At 42.8% G+C, this 15,920-nt stretch overlaps 1 protein-coding gene across 3 annotated transcripts in view; it reads left to right on the top strand.

Moving 5' to 3' along the window:
- Positions 1 to 13,469, top strand: part of CORO2A (coronin 2A) — a 62,759-nt gene extending 49,290 nt beyond the window's left edge. For all 3 annotated transcript variants that reach the window (XM_088155981.1, XM_088155980.1, XM_014888139.2), the window contains 4 exons: positions 625 to 737; positions 1,770 to 1,860; positions 2,164 to 2,435; positions 4,858 to 13,469. In XM_088155981.1, coding sequence (XP_088012107.1) covers positions 625 to 737; positions 1,770 to 1,860; positions 2,164 to 2,435; positions 4,858 to 4,989 — 608 coding nt within the window. In that variant the 3' untranslated portion in view covers positions 4,990 to 13,469. The remainder of the gene's footprint in view (positions 1 to 624; positions 738 to 1,769; positions 1,861 to 2,163; positions 2,436 to 4,857) is intronic.
- The last annotated feature ends 2,451 nt before the right edge of the window (positions 13,470 to 15,920 follow it).

Below are 15,920 nucleotides of genomic sequence, written 5' to 3'. Positions count from 1 at the left end.
ACATAGAATCTCCTACTTAATGGAGTCACTGGGTATTAGTAGAAAACTAAGCTTGGGTGCCTTGAAACAATGTCTATGGGCATAGGGAATCTCTTTTGTTAAGGGAATTGACATGGATATAGCTTTAGGCTGTACAAGCTAATGGGAGAGAAACTCACTGAGGTTATCAAGTAATTAGAGACCTTGTGTGGCTTAGCCACTCTCTAAAACACACAAATGGACAGAATAGATATTCACAGCCTTCTCATTCTCATTTCTGTTTTGGGACAGTGTTGGGGGAGGATACTTGCCTGGAAGGTATTTCAGACATATATAGCTATTCTGGTTGTTTAAGTGTCCTGAAACCCCTTCCTAGTCATCCTGATACTCAAATCCTGTGGCATCACCTGCCAGAAAAACACATACCATGTAGGTAACAGCATGATCTGACAGAAAAAAAAAATAAAAAAAATTAATCTTCTCATTTGTGCCACTGAGCCAGTTTAGGATGCAGACCTCAAACCATGCTGATGTGGTACTGATGCTATGGCTTCTTTCATTGTTGGATGACCCTTTTCACATGGCTAATGATACTAACTTTCCGAAGGAGATTTATACTCCGTTTATCTCATGCTCTTCCCCTAGGAATGATGCCAAAGAGAGGTCTTGATGTGGCAGCTTGTGAAATTTTCCGTTTCTACAAACTGATTCCAACTAAAAGCCTGATTGAGCCCATCTCCATGATTGTGCCTCGACGGGTAGGTCAACCTCAGGTCATGTTCATATCTGAGGCAAATATCAGTGAAAGAATGAGGACACTACTTCATTTTTCTCTCTGTGACTCTTGGGGCAGGAGAGTAGGTAGAACAGGAGATTTTCTCTCTCCTGGCATGAGGGACATAGCTGGCCAGTTTCTGGGGCAGCCCTGCCAACAAACCCTATCTGGGTAACTCAAGAGTTAGGTCTCTGTTTAATATCTGACTTTCCAAGAAATGCTGCTAGATGTCTGTAAGCTTCTCCAATAAAATGTGTTTGACATAATGATAAAAGAGGCAGAGGGGCTGAAGCTGATGGTGAAACAGGAACTGTGAATTAATGGCTCTCTACCCCTTGGGTAGAGTTGTGTTACAGACAGTTGTTCTGCAGCATGTAAGACATGAGCTCTTGCACTGAGGCTGATGTAGGAGTAAGTCTCAAAGCTGGTGTCATTAGAGAACGATACAGGCCTTGAATCTACAGCTAGCTAAGGTAGCTCCCATGTGACTGTGTGAGCATGGGTAACAAGGGAAATGTCACTACTGTGCTCTCTACTTCCAGAAAGTAGAATATGAAAAAAGGTATGACTTCTTTGAATTCAGAGACAGAGGAAAACTAATGCTCATTGCACCTCCCAACCAAGCATCCAAGCATGTTCCTCCAGCTTTATCTCCTTGGCCATTTTCTGTCAGCTGATAATCAGCTGATGATTTGTGACTTGTCTGTCCTTTGTATCCGCGTGTTCATCCTTAGGAACATGATTTCATGGGAGTTGAGCTAGCCTATGTCAGCCTCCCCCAGTCTGAAGACCTTACTGGCACGAATTAAATTAGACCTTCAGATGCAATTCTTCTGAGTTGAGGTGAGGAACAGAGAGATTCAGAGCAGGTGAAAAGACTTTATGTCCATGCTGGTGAGTGCTCATGACACTCCCTGTGCTGAAGGGGAATAAACTAATTTCTCCACCACAATCGAGACCTCTTTCAGCCAAAATCTCACTGACACAGTTACTCTGGACTTTTGTTTGCTTCCAGTCGGAATCGTACCAGGAAGATATCTACCCCTTGACTGCAGCAGCCCAGCCGGCACTGACAGCACAAGAATGGCTCAACGGGATTAACAAAGGTCAGCACATGGAGAGCTCCCCTCTCCTAGCCCTTCAGCTCCCCAGGGCTTGGATAAGCAGCTGTCAGCTCTCTGGCCTATTACCTACCTGAGAAAGAGGAAAGAAGGAAAAAGAGAGACATAGGAAATATGGCTGGAAGCTAAAATAACTTGTTGACTCTAAATTCTGGAAGCTGCTCTGGTCAGGTGCTTCCATGTTTATCTCTGAATTATTTGCTTACAGCTGGTTGTTTGTATGAATTTCTTCCAGCTGATTTCTGTGGTTGTGGTTTGTGAGTGCTCACTTGTCTCCTCCCTCCCTAGGGCCTCTCTTGGTATCCTTAAGACCAGGCTCTGAAGCTGTGAACTCCCTACCACAGTTTCTTGAGCCAGAGCCACTTATGAAAGCTGCTGACCTGAGACAGCAGCAGGGAGGAGGAGGAAGGATATCACTGGAGGACAAGCAGAAGCCAAGAGAGATTGAAGATGGCAGAAAATGGCCGAAAGTGGAGGAGAAACTGCCAAAAAATGAGCAAATGTGCCTCTCCAATGGCTTTGACGTATTTGAGTGTCCACCACCAAAAACTGAAAATGAGGTATGAATGTCTGGAGTGAAGTATTGGGGCCACGGGGGTAGCCCAAAACCAGATGACAAAAGGATGCCGTTCACATGGTGGCAATTCAGCAAGGGTTTATTTTGCAGGCGTAATTGTGTGTCAGCAGAAGCCTCTTTGCTCTTTGTGGTGGCAAAAACTCTGCCTACCCCGACTTCCACATGGGAAGCAGAAATAATGGCCCTGCTGCACCCCAGCTGAGAGGGTCTGGAAAGGAGTGGGCAGTCAGTGTTTTCATTTCCTAGGCATTCCTGTGGCACAGACCTGCCTGGTGGCTGGCTGGGGACAGGGAGGTCCTTAAGACTTACAGTTCTGGAGAAGAGAAGGGGGTTTATGCAGGATAACCCTTTGATGAGAACTGCAGTCAGCAAGCTGGGTAAGGCAACAGGGATTCCTGTGAAAGGAGTGGGTGTACCTGTGGTGCATCCATGTAGTCTTAACTGCCTGACTGTATTTTGGACCTTGACATGAGAGAGAGTCTGCCTCTGCAGCTCACTGCTGAGGGACAACTTGTTAGTGCAGTGCTACTGAGGTTGGCTGCTGGCTGCAGCATACACCTGGGAAAGGCTCTAGAAAAGATCCTGGCAGCTCCATCATCTGTCTTTGGTCATGGAAAACCACCTCTCTGTATAGTAATCAAAGCCGGCACAGTGGTACATCTCTGTGGTGGTTTATCAGCCTCCCACTGTTGGCAGCTCAGGGACATTTTCAACTACATGCAGTGTGTTTGCTTTTAGGAATCCTGGAATAATTTTCTTCCCTATGAGAAACGACTGCTCACTTAAAATTTTTCAAAGGTTTGTTAAACCTTAACAAATGCAACAAATGACTGAATAAGGAAAAAGAGCAGTGCTGGGAGCATATAACCAATTGCCACGTGCTTGCCCACAAAATTGCCGCTCTGCCTTTTATACCCCTGGTGTTGCATTAGGCAACCCTGGCCCCTCCCAAAGTCCACCACTCCACTCTTCTTTGCTGTCCATTGCAGAGACTTTCTTCCAACTTGACTGAAGGTGAGGTGTTGTCATGCCCCTGCCTCCTAGTAACAAGCCTGCCCTCCTCTCAAATGCCCTGTGCAAAGGGGCACATGTACATGCCCTCCCTCCACATGTCCTGGCAACCAAGGCCCTCCAGTGGCAACAATACAGGGGTTGGAAAGGGGACTGTGGAAAGAACAGAAGATGTCCAAACAAGGAAGCACAATAACAAAACTTACATCAATAAAACTTCTCTAAACATACACACAATATTCATCCCTGTCTTGGTTTGAAAAGACAGATGTCTACTAAGGAAGGCACGAGCCTCTCTTGAAATGAAAAATGCAAACCCCCTCCCTCTGAATTATTATAATTTTGAAATTAAGGAGCTCTCAGGCAAAGATGTGGGAATAGGAATAACAGTTCTTTACCAGGAAAATTAAAATAAAATACAGTAATACAAAAACCAAAATCCTGACAGAGTCAGAGTACAACCTGACACCCTGTCAGTCAGGGTGTTGGTAGCAGTCCCATTAAATGGTGGCTGCAGTCCTCCTGGATGACCGATGTGGTTCTGTTGAAGCAGTGGTTCTGTAGAAGGGTGCAGTTTTCCTCCAAAGGTCCAATGATGATGTGGAAAGGTCTGGTTTTCCTCTGGGAATCCAGTACTAAATGGCTGATCTGATATTCCAAATCTCAGTTTTTATCTAGGTAGGAAATGCTTGGCTCCCCCCGTGGCTGGAGCATCTCCCAATGGGATGATGTAATTTTATCAGTCATGCAGTGGCACCCAGTGGCCCATTAACAGAAGATATCCTCCTGGAGGAAGGATGAGTTGTGGAAGAGATAAAAATCACTGCCCCACCTGATTTCAACAGATGGCGATAGAATACATACTTTTGGTTACATCTTGCATTGCAACCTAAGACAATCTCTTAATTGCAAGAGCCAATCCATCACATTACCTATCTATAACATTCCCATACCTGTACTGAGGTCCCCTTTCATCTTTGCAAGAATTTAGCATCTGCACCTTGTTAGGGCAGGAATTTCCACATCTGAATTTCCCTGTGGTGTTGAAAAGGATATTTTTCCACGTGTTTCTGAGCTGGCACTCCAGCAGTGCTGGGTGCTCTGCTGCATGCATTGTGAAAGACTATTCTTGTTCCAGCTGGAAGAAGAAAAAGGACTTGCCCAAGGTTAGAGAAGGAGATGTGGCAGACCCAGGAATTTAGACTCCAAATACTTTCTGTGAAACACATGCAGTCACAGCCCAATCTAGTGGACAAGAGCACTGCTGATGTTGTCTCTTGGTTGAAGGCCTCCTCCTTAGATGTTTCTCTCAGAAGTGATGTGACAGCTCTGGTGGCATGGTCAGGTTAAGCCTGTGTTTTCTTAAAGTAAATAAAATGTGTTCTTTCTTTCAGCTTTTACAGATGTATTACCGGCAACAGGAAGAAATCCGTCGACTACGTGAGTTGGTAATCCAGAGAGATGTCCAAATTAAACAGCTGGAGCTGGAGCTCAGAAATCTCTGCATGGACAAAGGCAATTACTGAGGTTGCTGGCTTGCAGTTCATTGTACACAGGGGGAGACTCCAGTTCCTGCAGATAACTCCTCCTAGGTTTTTTACTGGGGGTAAAATTGATATTTCAGGCAGCATGGACTTCCCTGGTCACATTTCCCTAATCGTCACCAGACAGTTTTTGATGGATTTGCTGTGCTTCTTCAGGCTCCCCTTGCTTGCCTGCTCACCAATGTCAGAAGCTTATGTGTTTATGCTAGTGAGAGACTTTGGAAAATCTTGCTCTTCTGGTCTTGGAGAAGCTACGTGTTGAGCTCTAGGAATGACCTGTTTTGCTGCCCCTCCACATGACAGGAGAGTGGGAGAATGAAGGCAGCTGCCAGCTTCTTTTCTCACTCTGGGGCTCCTGTGGCTGCTGTCCCCTTGCCAGAGGGAGTCCACTCTGCTGGGCTTCACAGTCACCTCTAGCTCCCAAGTGATCCTTACGCACCCCTCTCCCCTCCCAGCTTGGCCCTGCTCCCAGGTGGTTCGGGAAAGCCGTGGCTGCCCTGACCTGGTGCTGGGGATAGTCCCGCTCTGAGTGGGAGGCTGCACTGGGGGTGCCAAGGGCCGGCACTTTTGTAATAGGAAAAGGAGAGTCGATGTTGGAGGTTCTGCTTCAAAAAGTTGATGGTATGGGCTAGTTCTCACCCGAGAAGCTGAAGAGTCTCTGTGTCCTGTGAGTCAGTGGCCTTCTTTCCCTCCTTCTGCCAAAGACCAGCTGCAGTCAACTGGGGGTCATCAGAGGACATTCAAAGCTGCACAGTGTTGACAGCGTGGGAATATACCAAGAGGGTTTAAAAGGATGAGTGGGGAGTTGGACCCCCAGCCCACTGCAGGCATTTCAGCAATGGTGCTAGAAGTGTTGTGTCAACCACAGTAAGATCGCAGGGCTGTGGCCAGTCGTGAACAGCCCTCCGGGGTTGCTGGAGTATCACTTGTCCTTAATGCCTGCAGCTGCTGCTTTCTTAGCTCCCAGGTGCCAGCACCTTGTCCCATTCCTGCAGCCATCTACAGCTGCAGGTTCCCAGCTGTATTGTCCAGCTGTATTGTCCAGCCCCCTGCTTCCTCCCGGGCTGCTCAGCCTTCCTCAGCCCTGTGGTCACACTGATCTGTGCCCTTCAGCACCAGCTCTCTGGCTCGATGCTGGACCTTATGTAGATGTCTTAAACCCAGGCAGATCAAGCAAACACTGTTTAATCTGTAGTCATGCACCTCTATAGTGGCACATAGAAATCACGGAATCAGCTAGGCCCAGAGGATACGTTTAGGACACATCCTTGTCACCAAATGCATTTTGGCTGCATTTTTTTTTTTGCTTATTTTTTTCATACAAAATAAATTATTTAAATTATTTCCAAAGTAAACTAATTTTCCAGGGGATTTTTACATCGTCTTGGGGACAATTTCTTTGTTATTCTATGACTGACTAGCATAGAGAATGGTTCTTATCCTAGGGTTGTGTTGATTTCAGCATTTATGGAAAAGAAGGTGCTTTCATTTAGGCTTTGGTGAGACTATTTAATCAAAACTTCTTTTTTAGACAGTATGCCTGTAAAAGCGTGGACTGTGAAATGTATTTAAATTTGGAGCTTAACTGCAACCACTAATCTTTCACATGGAAAAAACCTCGAGGAAATGGAGTTATGTGTTCATGATCTGTGCCTAAATAGTCTTGAGTGATTATTCTAACAGTTTCTATAACTCCTAAAAGCTTTGTAAAAAAACTGTTGAACATGGGGATAAAAACCAAATCTGTGCAATGAAAAGCAAATATAACAGAATAATAAATATATTTAGAGTTTTACTTTTTGATACATGCAAGATTGTTGTTTTATTATTGTATTGTTGAAGAGACTGAAACTTAAGCTGAATCAAGGTCAGAAAGAAGTGTCACCTACTGTCTCTCGCTTACGTCAAGCTGTGGCCTTACTCTAGTAGGTGAGTTGTACACAGTGTTATGCACATGGCCCTGTCTTTTTACATCTTTCCCAGTTGCCCTTGATGCCACAAAGGGGTAGCTGTTTCACATTGTTCTGAATTGCCGTGTGTAAATTGCTCGAGTAAACTGAGTCCTGTTGGAGATGCATTCTATGTGGTGAGGTGTTTGCTGCCGTCTTGCAGTCCTGACTCTTAGCTTTGCACTCTGACCAGGCTCTTTTAGATATTCCACATGAGGAGGGTATTACAAAATTTACTTATTTGAGATGGGATTTTGATTTAGCAGACTGAAGCAGCATGGGCAATACAAGCACAATATAGCAGCTGCAACCTCTAGCTAGATCACAATACGAAGGAAATTCCCATTATGCTTACTGCCATGATGCTGGATATCTCCAATCCCTAGGAAAAAATGTGTGGGCTGAAGCCAGTTTAGGTATGTAGCTCTCTTTAAAGCTCATTTTGTTTTTGTTTTGCTTTGTTTTGCTCTGATTCACATGGGCATAGTAGCTGTGATGAAAGTGTTGCCTGTGCTCATGTCCTTGGAGCTGTCTTTCACTGTAGCAGTTTGTTGATCCATTACAGCTTTGGGCATGGAAACATTCATGGCTGCATTTGAGATGTAATTTTAAATATTTTTGGTAGCATATTTTAGGCCAGTGTAAGGAGAAAAAATGGTGGAAATTGCTGGAGGAAGACTGTGCTGGGAAGTTTGTGTACCTGCCATGTCATCAGGACACTGTAACCTCCTGACCTCCTGATCTTGTAAGGAACCTTGGGCTGGTGAGAGTGTCTGAGCAGGCACTGTGTCCGTCCTCAGAGCCCAGTATGGTCTCACAGCTCTGAGCAAAGTGTAGAAAAAGAGAGCAGCAGGCAAATTAGTGTGGGAGGCAGAGGAAGAGCCTGCAGCACCTTTGCAACTCTGGTGTTACAGCTGCTTAACCTCAAAGATAGTAAAACACAACCCTGCAGTGTTAGCTTGCCTGCTGGATTTAGAGCCACAACACTTCACATCTTCACCCTCTACTCCAGGCCAGCTGCCAACTGCAGAATAAAACTTAGACAATAGTTGTCATTCTCACTTTATTTTTCGTCTTGAGAGGCTGTACCCTTGTGTGCTCAAGGAGCTGCAAGCAGAGGAGAACGTGGAGATGATGACTCCTCATTTGCCCTGCAGTGGGAAGCAGCAGATTACCCTTATTGGTCTTGGGCTGGGTAGCATCCATCCCTAGCACAGGGTGGCTGCGAGCTGCAGGGGGGCACTGAAGTGAAGTTGCAGTATCAGGAATTGCCTCTTGGACATGCTGCAGCACCATTTCGGAGAGCAGGATCTCTGAGCTTGTGCTGGAGCCACTGCAGTCTATCTACAACTTGTCTGTGCTGGGGAAACCAGGACTGGACTTGACGCTCCTCACCTGGCCTCACCACCAGCACTAAGGGTAGAGGAAGGACAAATTCCTCTGAGCTGCTCTTAATGCACTTGTAAATACAGCTGAGAATAATAGTGTTGGTCACTTTTGCAGGAAGCCAGTGTTGCTGGCTCAAACTCAGCTTACTGTCCAGCAGGATCTTAAAGAACTCTGCAAAGCTGCTTGTCAGCTTCACAGGTCCCCAGCATGTGCCAGTGCAAGGAGCTACTCCTCCTCACCTGCACAACGGGGAATTGCCCTTGCTGTGCTTTATTGCATTCCTTCCTGCCCAGCCCTGCATTTCTTCTATTGATGTCTCCCCAAAGGTCCGCACAACTGTCTGCTGCACTTTTCACTCCTTCCACTTTTATATGCTCTCTAAACTTGCTTGAATCTGCACTGTCCCATCCTGCAGGTCAGTAAGGGAGATGTTCAACAGCTTTGGATTTGCTCTGTAAACAGTTTCTGGTTTTCTGCTCAGAAATCCAGGCTGACTACTCCTGAGCACCTTCTGATTCTGCCTGCCTTTGGAAATGCTTTCTAGGGGGATTTTCTGCAACGTTTTCAAAGGATTGCATGAGGCTGTAGTTCATCTTCTTCCTTTCACAGTTAGAAGGCAGGGCTGAGTCAGCCATTTGGAACTTTTCTCACTCACCTCCACCTTTCAAAGAACACTGAGAGTGGCCTTGCAATGCCACTGGCCTTCACCTACCTCAGCACACTTGGGTCAAACCCATCTGGCTCCACAAACTTGTATACATACAGAGTGTTGAAATATACCTTAACCTGGTCCTCCCTGTTTTGAACCTCCCTAGTCTGGTATACAGCAGGTATCTAGTTATCTACCTCAACAATATCCCTTTTTCTCTGCCAGCTTTCCTTCTCCTTAGAACCTAGTTATTTCCTTCAGATTTTCACCATGGCTGCCATGCTCGTGGGAATTAGAAGTCTGCTATGAACAGCAGCTGTGCAACCAGTGGTTCATGCACAGTTTCTGCTGAGTCCTCTTTGGGTACAATGGACAAAACGCTTTGGGTGTCTGTGCTGTTCAGCAGTGCCCCTAAAGCCTGCTAGTTACACTTGATAATTCTCAGGTGACCCCTGGTGGTGTCTTTGGTACTCATGTGAAAAGGCACCACTGTGTAGTGGAAAAGCCAGATAAGCCTTAGTAGCCTCTGCACAACATTCTCAATGAAAGCCCCACACAAGCAGCAGACCTCCCTAAATCTGATCAGCAGATATCAGGCTTCTGACCTCTGTAGTGGACAGCAGTATCCTCTATCTATCACTTGTCACTTCCTTCCACTTGCTTGATGTGGCTCACATGCACCTAGGAAACCCCTTTCTACTGGTCCTGACAATGCTGGGACTGAGACTACATGGTTAGAGCTACCACACCTAAAATTCTGCACCTCTGAACTATAGGCAATTGCTGCTTCTGTCAGCAAAGTTATCTCTCCTGAGCAAGATCTTTCTGCAGAATTAGAGGAAAAAAGTTTATGAGTATAATTTTCTGTGTCACAACATGGTAAACACTATGTCCAGTTCTCTCCAAATCCTTATTCGTGAAAAAATGATGCACAATAATCTGTTTAAGCAAGTTCTTAAAATGAATGCATACATAAATGAAGATTGTTTCCCCTTCTGGTTTTCTCTCCTCTTGTTTTGGCATGTTTTATATTCAGTAGAAATTTGCACATCCAGTAACTGTGATCCAACCATAAACACCCATGAGGATTCTTAGAGGAATGGGCTTAATAGCAGAAAGTTTTCTTCTTCTCTCTCGGTGTTTAGCTGTGAAATATGGATAGCATATGTGAGGGGCATTAGAAGTGGATAGAGGCAGCATAATTTTATTTCCTTTAACAGTAGAGAGCTTGGACCTTTATCTCCTTTGAATGTTGCCTCGTATTCTTCCCTCTGTATTAGAGTGGGTGACTGAGCTTCTGACGACAAAGCTCTTCTGCTTTGTGTTGGATTTGATGATTTATATTTTCACCATCTTGACTTGTGAGTATATTTGATCAGATCTTGCAAGGTCTGTGGGAAAATTCCATCAGTACCTTACCTCGGCTTCAGGTCTATTTGTTTTACACGCTGAAGTTAAATCTTTGCACTGATTCCATATCTCTGCAGGACTTGATGTGAGCAAATTTGAGCAAGGAACAAAAAATTCTGGCGAGTAAACCTGAGGGGTAGTCTGTAGGGTAGAATCACCTAAAAGTGAAGGTAGTATTTTGAATCAAAACCTACTTCCTACTGATAGCCTTTACAGAACACATCAGCTTATTTGACTTAATGCAATCTGGAAAGCCTAATTTCTAGGTCAGTTACAGTGTATCTGATTGTGATGCAAAATATTTAGGTACATTTTTTGCCAGGGTCTGGGTCTATGGATTCTTCAATTTTCACGCAGATATTCCTACAGAATTTTTTCATGTGAGTTTACCTGAGTCTTTTATGAAAAGTATATTTAATATGTCCATTGTGATTTGTGAGGCAGCTTCTTTGGGAAGATTTAAATGAAATTCTGCTCAAGCATCATTTTCATGAACAAAGGCACAAGATGCTTTGTCCCAGCTGGTAGAAGTAGCAGCATTTACAGCAATGTGCAAAATAAGGAACTGATTTTACTTTCTATTGCTGCTGAAAGTGGTTGAAAATAGATTCAAGAGAAGGACTGTAAGTGTGTTCCTAAGGCTAAGACACTCTGATTTGAAGTGTGTCACACTTTCATGAGAAGTGTGCCACCTTTCATGAAAAGAACATACAAATGAACACCTAGCTCAAAACATGTGGTTCTCTGCCCATTAAAAGGCAAATATAGCAGACTTGTTTGGCTATTCATTTGGATACCAGAAAGGAGCAAGTCAGGATACCAAATATTAAGCCCTTTCAGCTACCTAAAGATGACCATGTTGCTATAGAAGATGTTCCTCTCATAGGACCATTTTAGCTGCAGGCTCCTTTGTATGTCTGGAGAGGAGTTTTTATTACTTATCACAACTGCAAGCATTGGGTTACTAATTTTGGGAGTATGTGGTTCTTGGAACAGTGTATTTTCAACATTTGAGAAGAAAGGCGACCACCCAGTTCCCTGGCAAAGTTCACTGTGTTTTTTTGCAGTCAGTTATGAAACCAATTGAGCACTGAAGAAATGGAAATTAAGCATTTCAGTCTTTTCTGCCTGTCTTACTGGAGTATGCCCAGACTCTGGGCAAGTTTTCTAATCCATTGGGACCATGCAAAGTTACAGAGTGATAAATAAAGTTTCCTAGTGGTTAATAAAGGGTTCTATCTTCTGTATCACACCTCTAGAGGTGGACTTGGGAGTTCCAGCTTTCACTCTCCCTACCTCCATATGAACCTCCACAGTCTCACCCCTTTCAGGGGGGCTCTTGTTCCAAAGAGAAGGTGCTTTGGGCAAATACTGTTCAGGGATATTTTTGTCAAGAGTAACAGTTGCTGTGGTTCAAATACAGGCCCTCTCCTGCAGAGACCATCAGGTTTTTCCCAGACTCTCCTTGTCATACAAGACTTCCATATGTACTGGAAGTCTGTGAAGCAAGGCTTGTGGTGGGAACTTCCTTGGAAGTGTTGTTCCAGAGGAGAGGTTGGTATCTTTTGTTCACAAGATTGACTCTATACCTGCCATTTGTTTTCAGCTGCAGGTAACCCAGAGTATTTCAGCTCTTCCATATTGGTACTGTGCTGTACTGGGCTGCTTTTCACACAAAAACCGTTGTGAGAGAACAAAAGTTAGTTTTAGGTGCTTGTGCTCCTTCACAAATTTGCTTCCTAATGCTTTGTTCAAGGTGAGGATGACAACTGATGTCTTTGAGGACACGTTTTGTCCTGTGAATCTAGGTCCTTGAGGTTTTTTGCCTTACTTCCTCTATCCATTGTCTCTTCTTTCAGTGGGTGGTTAGTTTTTTAAGTTTAGTATGTAGCTGATCTTTCGTTATGTAATTGATACTCCAGTCCAAAAGCACAAGACCTTGAGTTAAACACTTGTTTAAAATAAATTCCTCCTTCCAGATCAGTGATTTGTACCACTTTTTAAAAAACCCTGAGAGTTTGGGAATCAATACATTCCAGAGAATTTATGTTTCACTATCAAAATAGTGACAGATCCTTATTTACATCTGTTGCAGCAATCAGTACCTTCAGCTGAAATCGAATGCAAAATCCCACAATCCAATACTTCATTGATTTCTACACCTCTTTTTCTCTATGTGCTTGACTTCTTTGTGAATAGATTTTAGGGCTTTTCATGTTATTGTAAAGTTGTTCAATTAGGGAAGAAAACCTGCACCTTCAGTAAACATTAACTGGAATTCCGTTCTGAAGAGATTTCTCTGCCCTAAATGTAGCATTACCTCGATCCAGAAGAGGGAACTATTGTTTCACGTATGGTAAGTCCAAGCAAATAGTTTAGAGCATATTCTAATGTGAAGATGAAAATATGAAAATGGTCTTCTCTAGAGACAATAAACAATGAGGTCTGAAAATTGAGATATTTGGAGACTTTAACAAAACAACAAAATATCAGAGCATACAAATGCCATCTATCTTTGCTTTTAGAGTATTCTTACAATGGTGATTTGTATAAAAATGTATAAATATAATTAAACTGTTTACCATAGAATAGGAGCACCTGAGATCACACTTTCTGACGTGGAAAATAAGTTATATTAATTGAGTTATTTTGGTAATGTACTTGGGTTTAATTTGATTTTATCTTAAATGCATGAGCTTTTCTTGGGAACAATAAATGCCCTATTAAAAACCGGATCTCTTAATTTGCAGCTTTCTATAAGCCATTGCCAGAAATCAGAAAGGAGTGTTTTCCTTCCCACAAGAATTTACTGAAGTGAACACTCGCACTTCTAACTTAGATGTTGTAAATGCCTCAGTTTCTTTAAGAATCACGTATTGAGAGTAATTCTACAGTTAGAGTTGTATTATTCAGGTCTTGTAAGTACATGCTGAGATAATTTAACAGCCGGTGCCCTTGTAGCTAATGTTTGTCTTTGGAGAAGGGGCTTCTTTCTTACATCTTCTCAGCGATGATGGTATGTTTCAGTTGTATGCTCAACATTAAATAAAACATTTGTTTCCCAACGTATCGTACATGTTTCTGTTATTGTGCATAAAATCATGCAACCGAGTGTCAAGTAACAAGTGAAGGCACAACATGGTCATTGAACTACTATCAACTTATTTGGACCCAAGACTGGGATTAGTAGTCTAAATTTAGGACTGAGAATGCTAGAGAATTATACCTTAACTGTTGTCAGGACAATGTGTGGCCAACATGTGTAGGTGTTGTCTCCCTGGTACTAGTACCTAGTACACGGAAGCAAGTCTGCAAACTGTTAGCAATGATGGTAGCTAGCATCTGTGGTTAGGTTTGAATAGAAACTGCAGAGCTACCATAAACTCTCAATTAATGGTTTGTCAGTCAAACCACAGCAATAGTCTCACTGCTACTACTAAAAAACAAGGGAATGTATGCAGACTGATAAAACCAGCCCTGTGGCTTTGTCTTAGTCCTGCTGATGTGTTGTCTAATGCTGGCAGTTATTTTTACATGGCTTTCTCTGCTCTTTTACAGAGCTATCACTGGTTCATCTTGCTGAAAAAGGGCAAAATCGATGAAGCATATTTAAGTAAAGCTATCTGGGAGATGACACTGTAGAATGACTTGTGATTACCACCAGTAGGCTAAATGCATTTCTTAAGTGAATCCACATAAAATCAGCAGGACACAGTTTCATATGTTGTGTGTCAACACTGTATTTGCAGTAGAGCTAAATCAGTTTCTGAATCTGGAAGGAAATAGATTTTCCGAGTTACAATGAATTTGTTCTCACTCTTTCTGCGTTTCCTAAGTGATGGAATCTATTTTGCATAGTTCTGTGCTTAGTTAATCTCCTTCTTCATCAGTCCTTGTATCTTCCCACTGATTTTTAAATTTTCCTTAGGAATAGTGACAGAGTAGCAAGACAGCTATGGTGGTTTGCCCTGTGAACCATCAAAAAACGCACATTAAAATTTCAGCTCCAGAATCTTAATGATTGAAAACGATATTCCAAATTGTAAGAACACAGCTTAATTTGCAGTTAAGATCACAAGAAGTTTTAATGACAATTTAGAGTAGCTCAACTTTTGTCAATAAACTAAGTAGATAGAACTCCAGATGATACCTTGGGGCTATATTATAATCTTTCTCCACATATTACTTTTATTTGCATTTGCAGATGTATTTTGCCACCATGTGAAGTGCTTTATAGGTTTTCTGTACAAAAGGGTTTTGCTGTACAAGCATACAGACATATTCAAGCAAATATGATCTGAAGCTCACTGGGGAGAGTAAGTGTGGTTGACTTCAGTATTTCTTCCTTAGCTGATTTTTGATTCCAGTTATGTATAGAGCAGAGGTGAAAGGACTAAAGGGGTCATCACTCCATGTCTCTGCTTGAGGCAGGATTTAATGCACCCACACCATTCTGGCAGGTGTTTGTTTGGTCTACTAAAACCTCCAGTGATGGACATGTGTATCATCTTCAGGTAATCTGTGCCAATTGTTTTCCCTCAACAGGATTTACACTAATGTAGTCTGGATTTTCTTTTCTTTGCATAAAGGTTGTTACTTTTTGTCCTATTTTGTGCAACTTTAGAGTACACGATTCCTTTTTACTCTTTACACTTTGCCTTGCTGGAGACTAAGTCCCTCAGTGAAATTACCCCCAGTTAATTCTCTTCTTCCTCACTGGATTAATCTCAGTGATTCTCTGGGTTGTTTTAAGCAGTTCTGTTCAAATCTTATGATGCAACACTGTACACAGGCTCCCAGAGGACAAGGGTGCATTCAAAGTTTATCTTGGTTCTAGCCATGTTTCTGAATGCCTGTATGATTTTTTTTCCCTATAGAAATTAATGGAATCATGCTCAGTATATTCACTGTAAGCCTGGCCTCACTTTCTGTAGAGCTGCTACATTCTGTTCTCCTTATATTTTTCAGATTATATTTTCTGTTTATGTGTAGTATTTAATGCGTCTTGGTAAAAGTATTTTATGGACACCTTGAAATAAAAATGTGCCTGAGGAGGAATGGGAGGTCAAACTTCAAAATTGTGCCATTAAGAGTGAGCAGGTGAATTCTTTTTTTCTGGAGGCTGCAGTGCTATGTTGAATTACAGCAACTGGAAATTCAGCTGTCTTAATTACTGGAAATCAATGAACAGTTGTCCAGCTATTTTTTCTCAACCATTCATGAAGTTGGGTGAGTGCCTACCTGGCTCAAGCTTTGCTTTAATTTGCTCCTCTTATGCTGCTTACAAAATGATTAGATGCCTTGATATCTTGTTCCCTAGAAGAGAGTATGAGAATGATTTGAGTACAGAGTACCATAGGATAGGTTCCCCTCCTCATAATGGGGCCTCTTTCTTGAATTTTCAGTATTGGCAGAAAGTCTTATATTTCCGTGCTACAGATAGGTTTCCTGAAATACACATAGTTGCATATAACAAAACAATGTTAAGTACAGGCTACAAATATTAAAAAAATGTT

This window comes from Sturnus vulgaris, chromosome Z (genome assembly GCF_052056855.1).
Source record: "Sturnus vulgaris isolate bStuVul1 chromosome Z, bStuVul1.hap1, whole genome shotgun sequence".
In the NCBI taxonomy this organism is placed as follows: Eukaryota; Metazoa; Chordata; class Aves; order Passeriformes; family Sturnidae; genus Sturnus; species Sturnus vulgaris.
The sequence above is the reverse complement of the archived record's forward strand: the minus strand, read 5'-3'. Positions and strand labels throughout refer to the sequence as shown.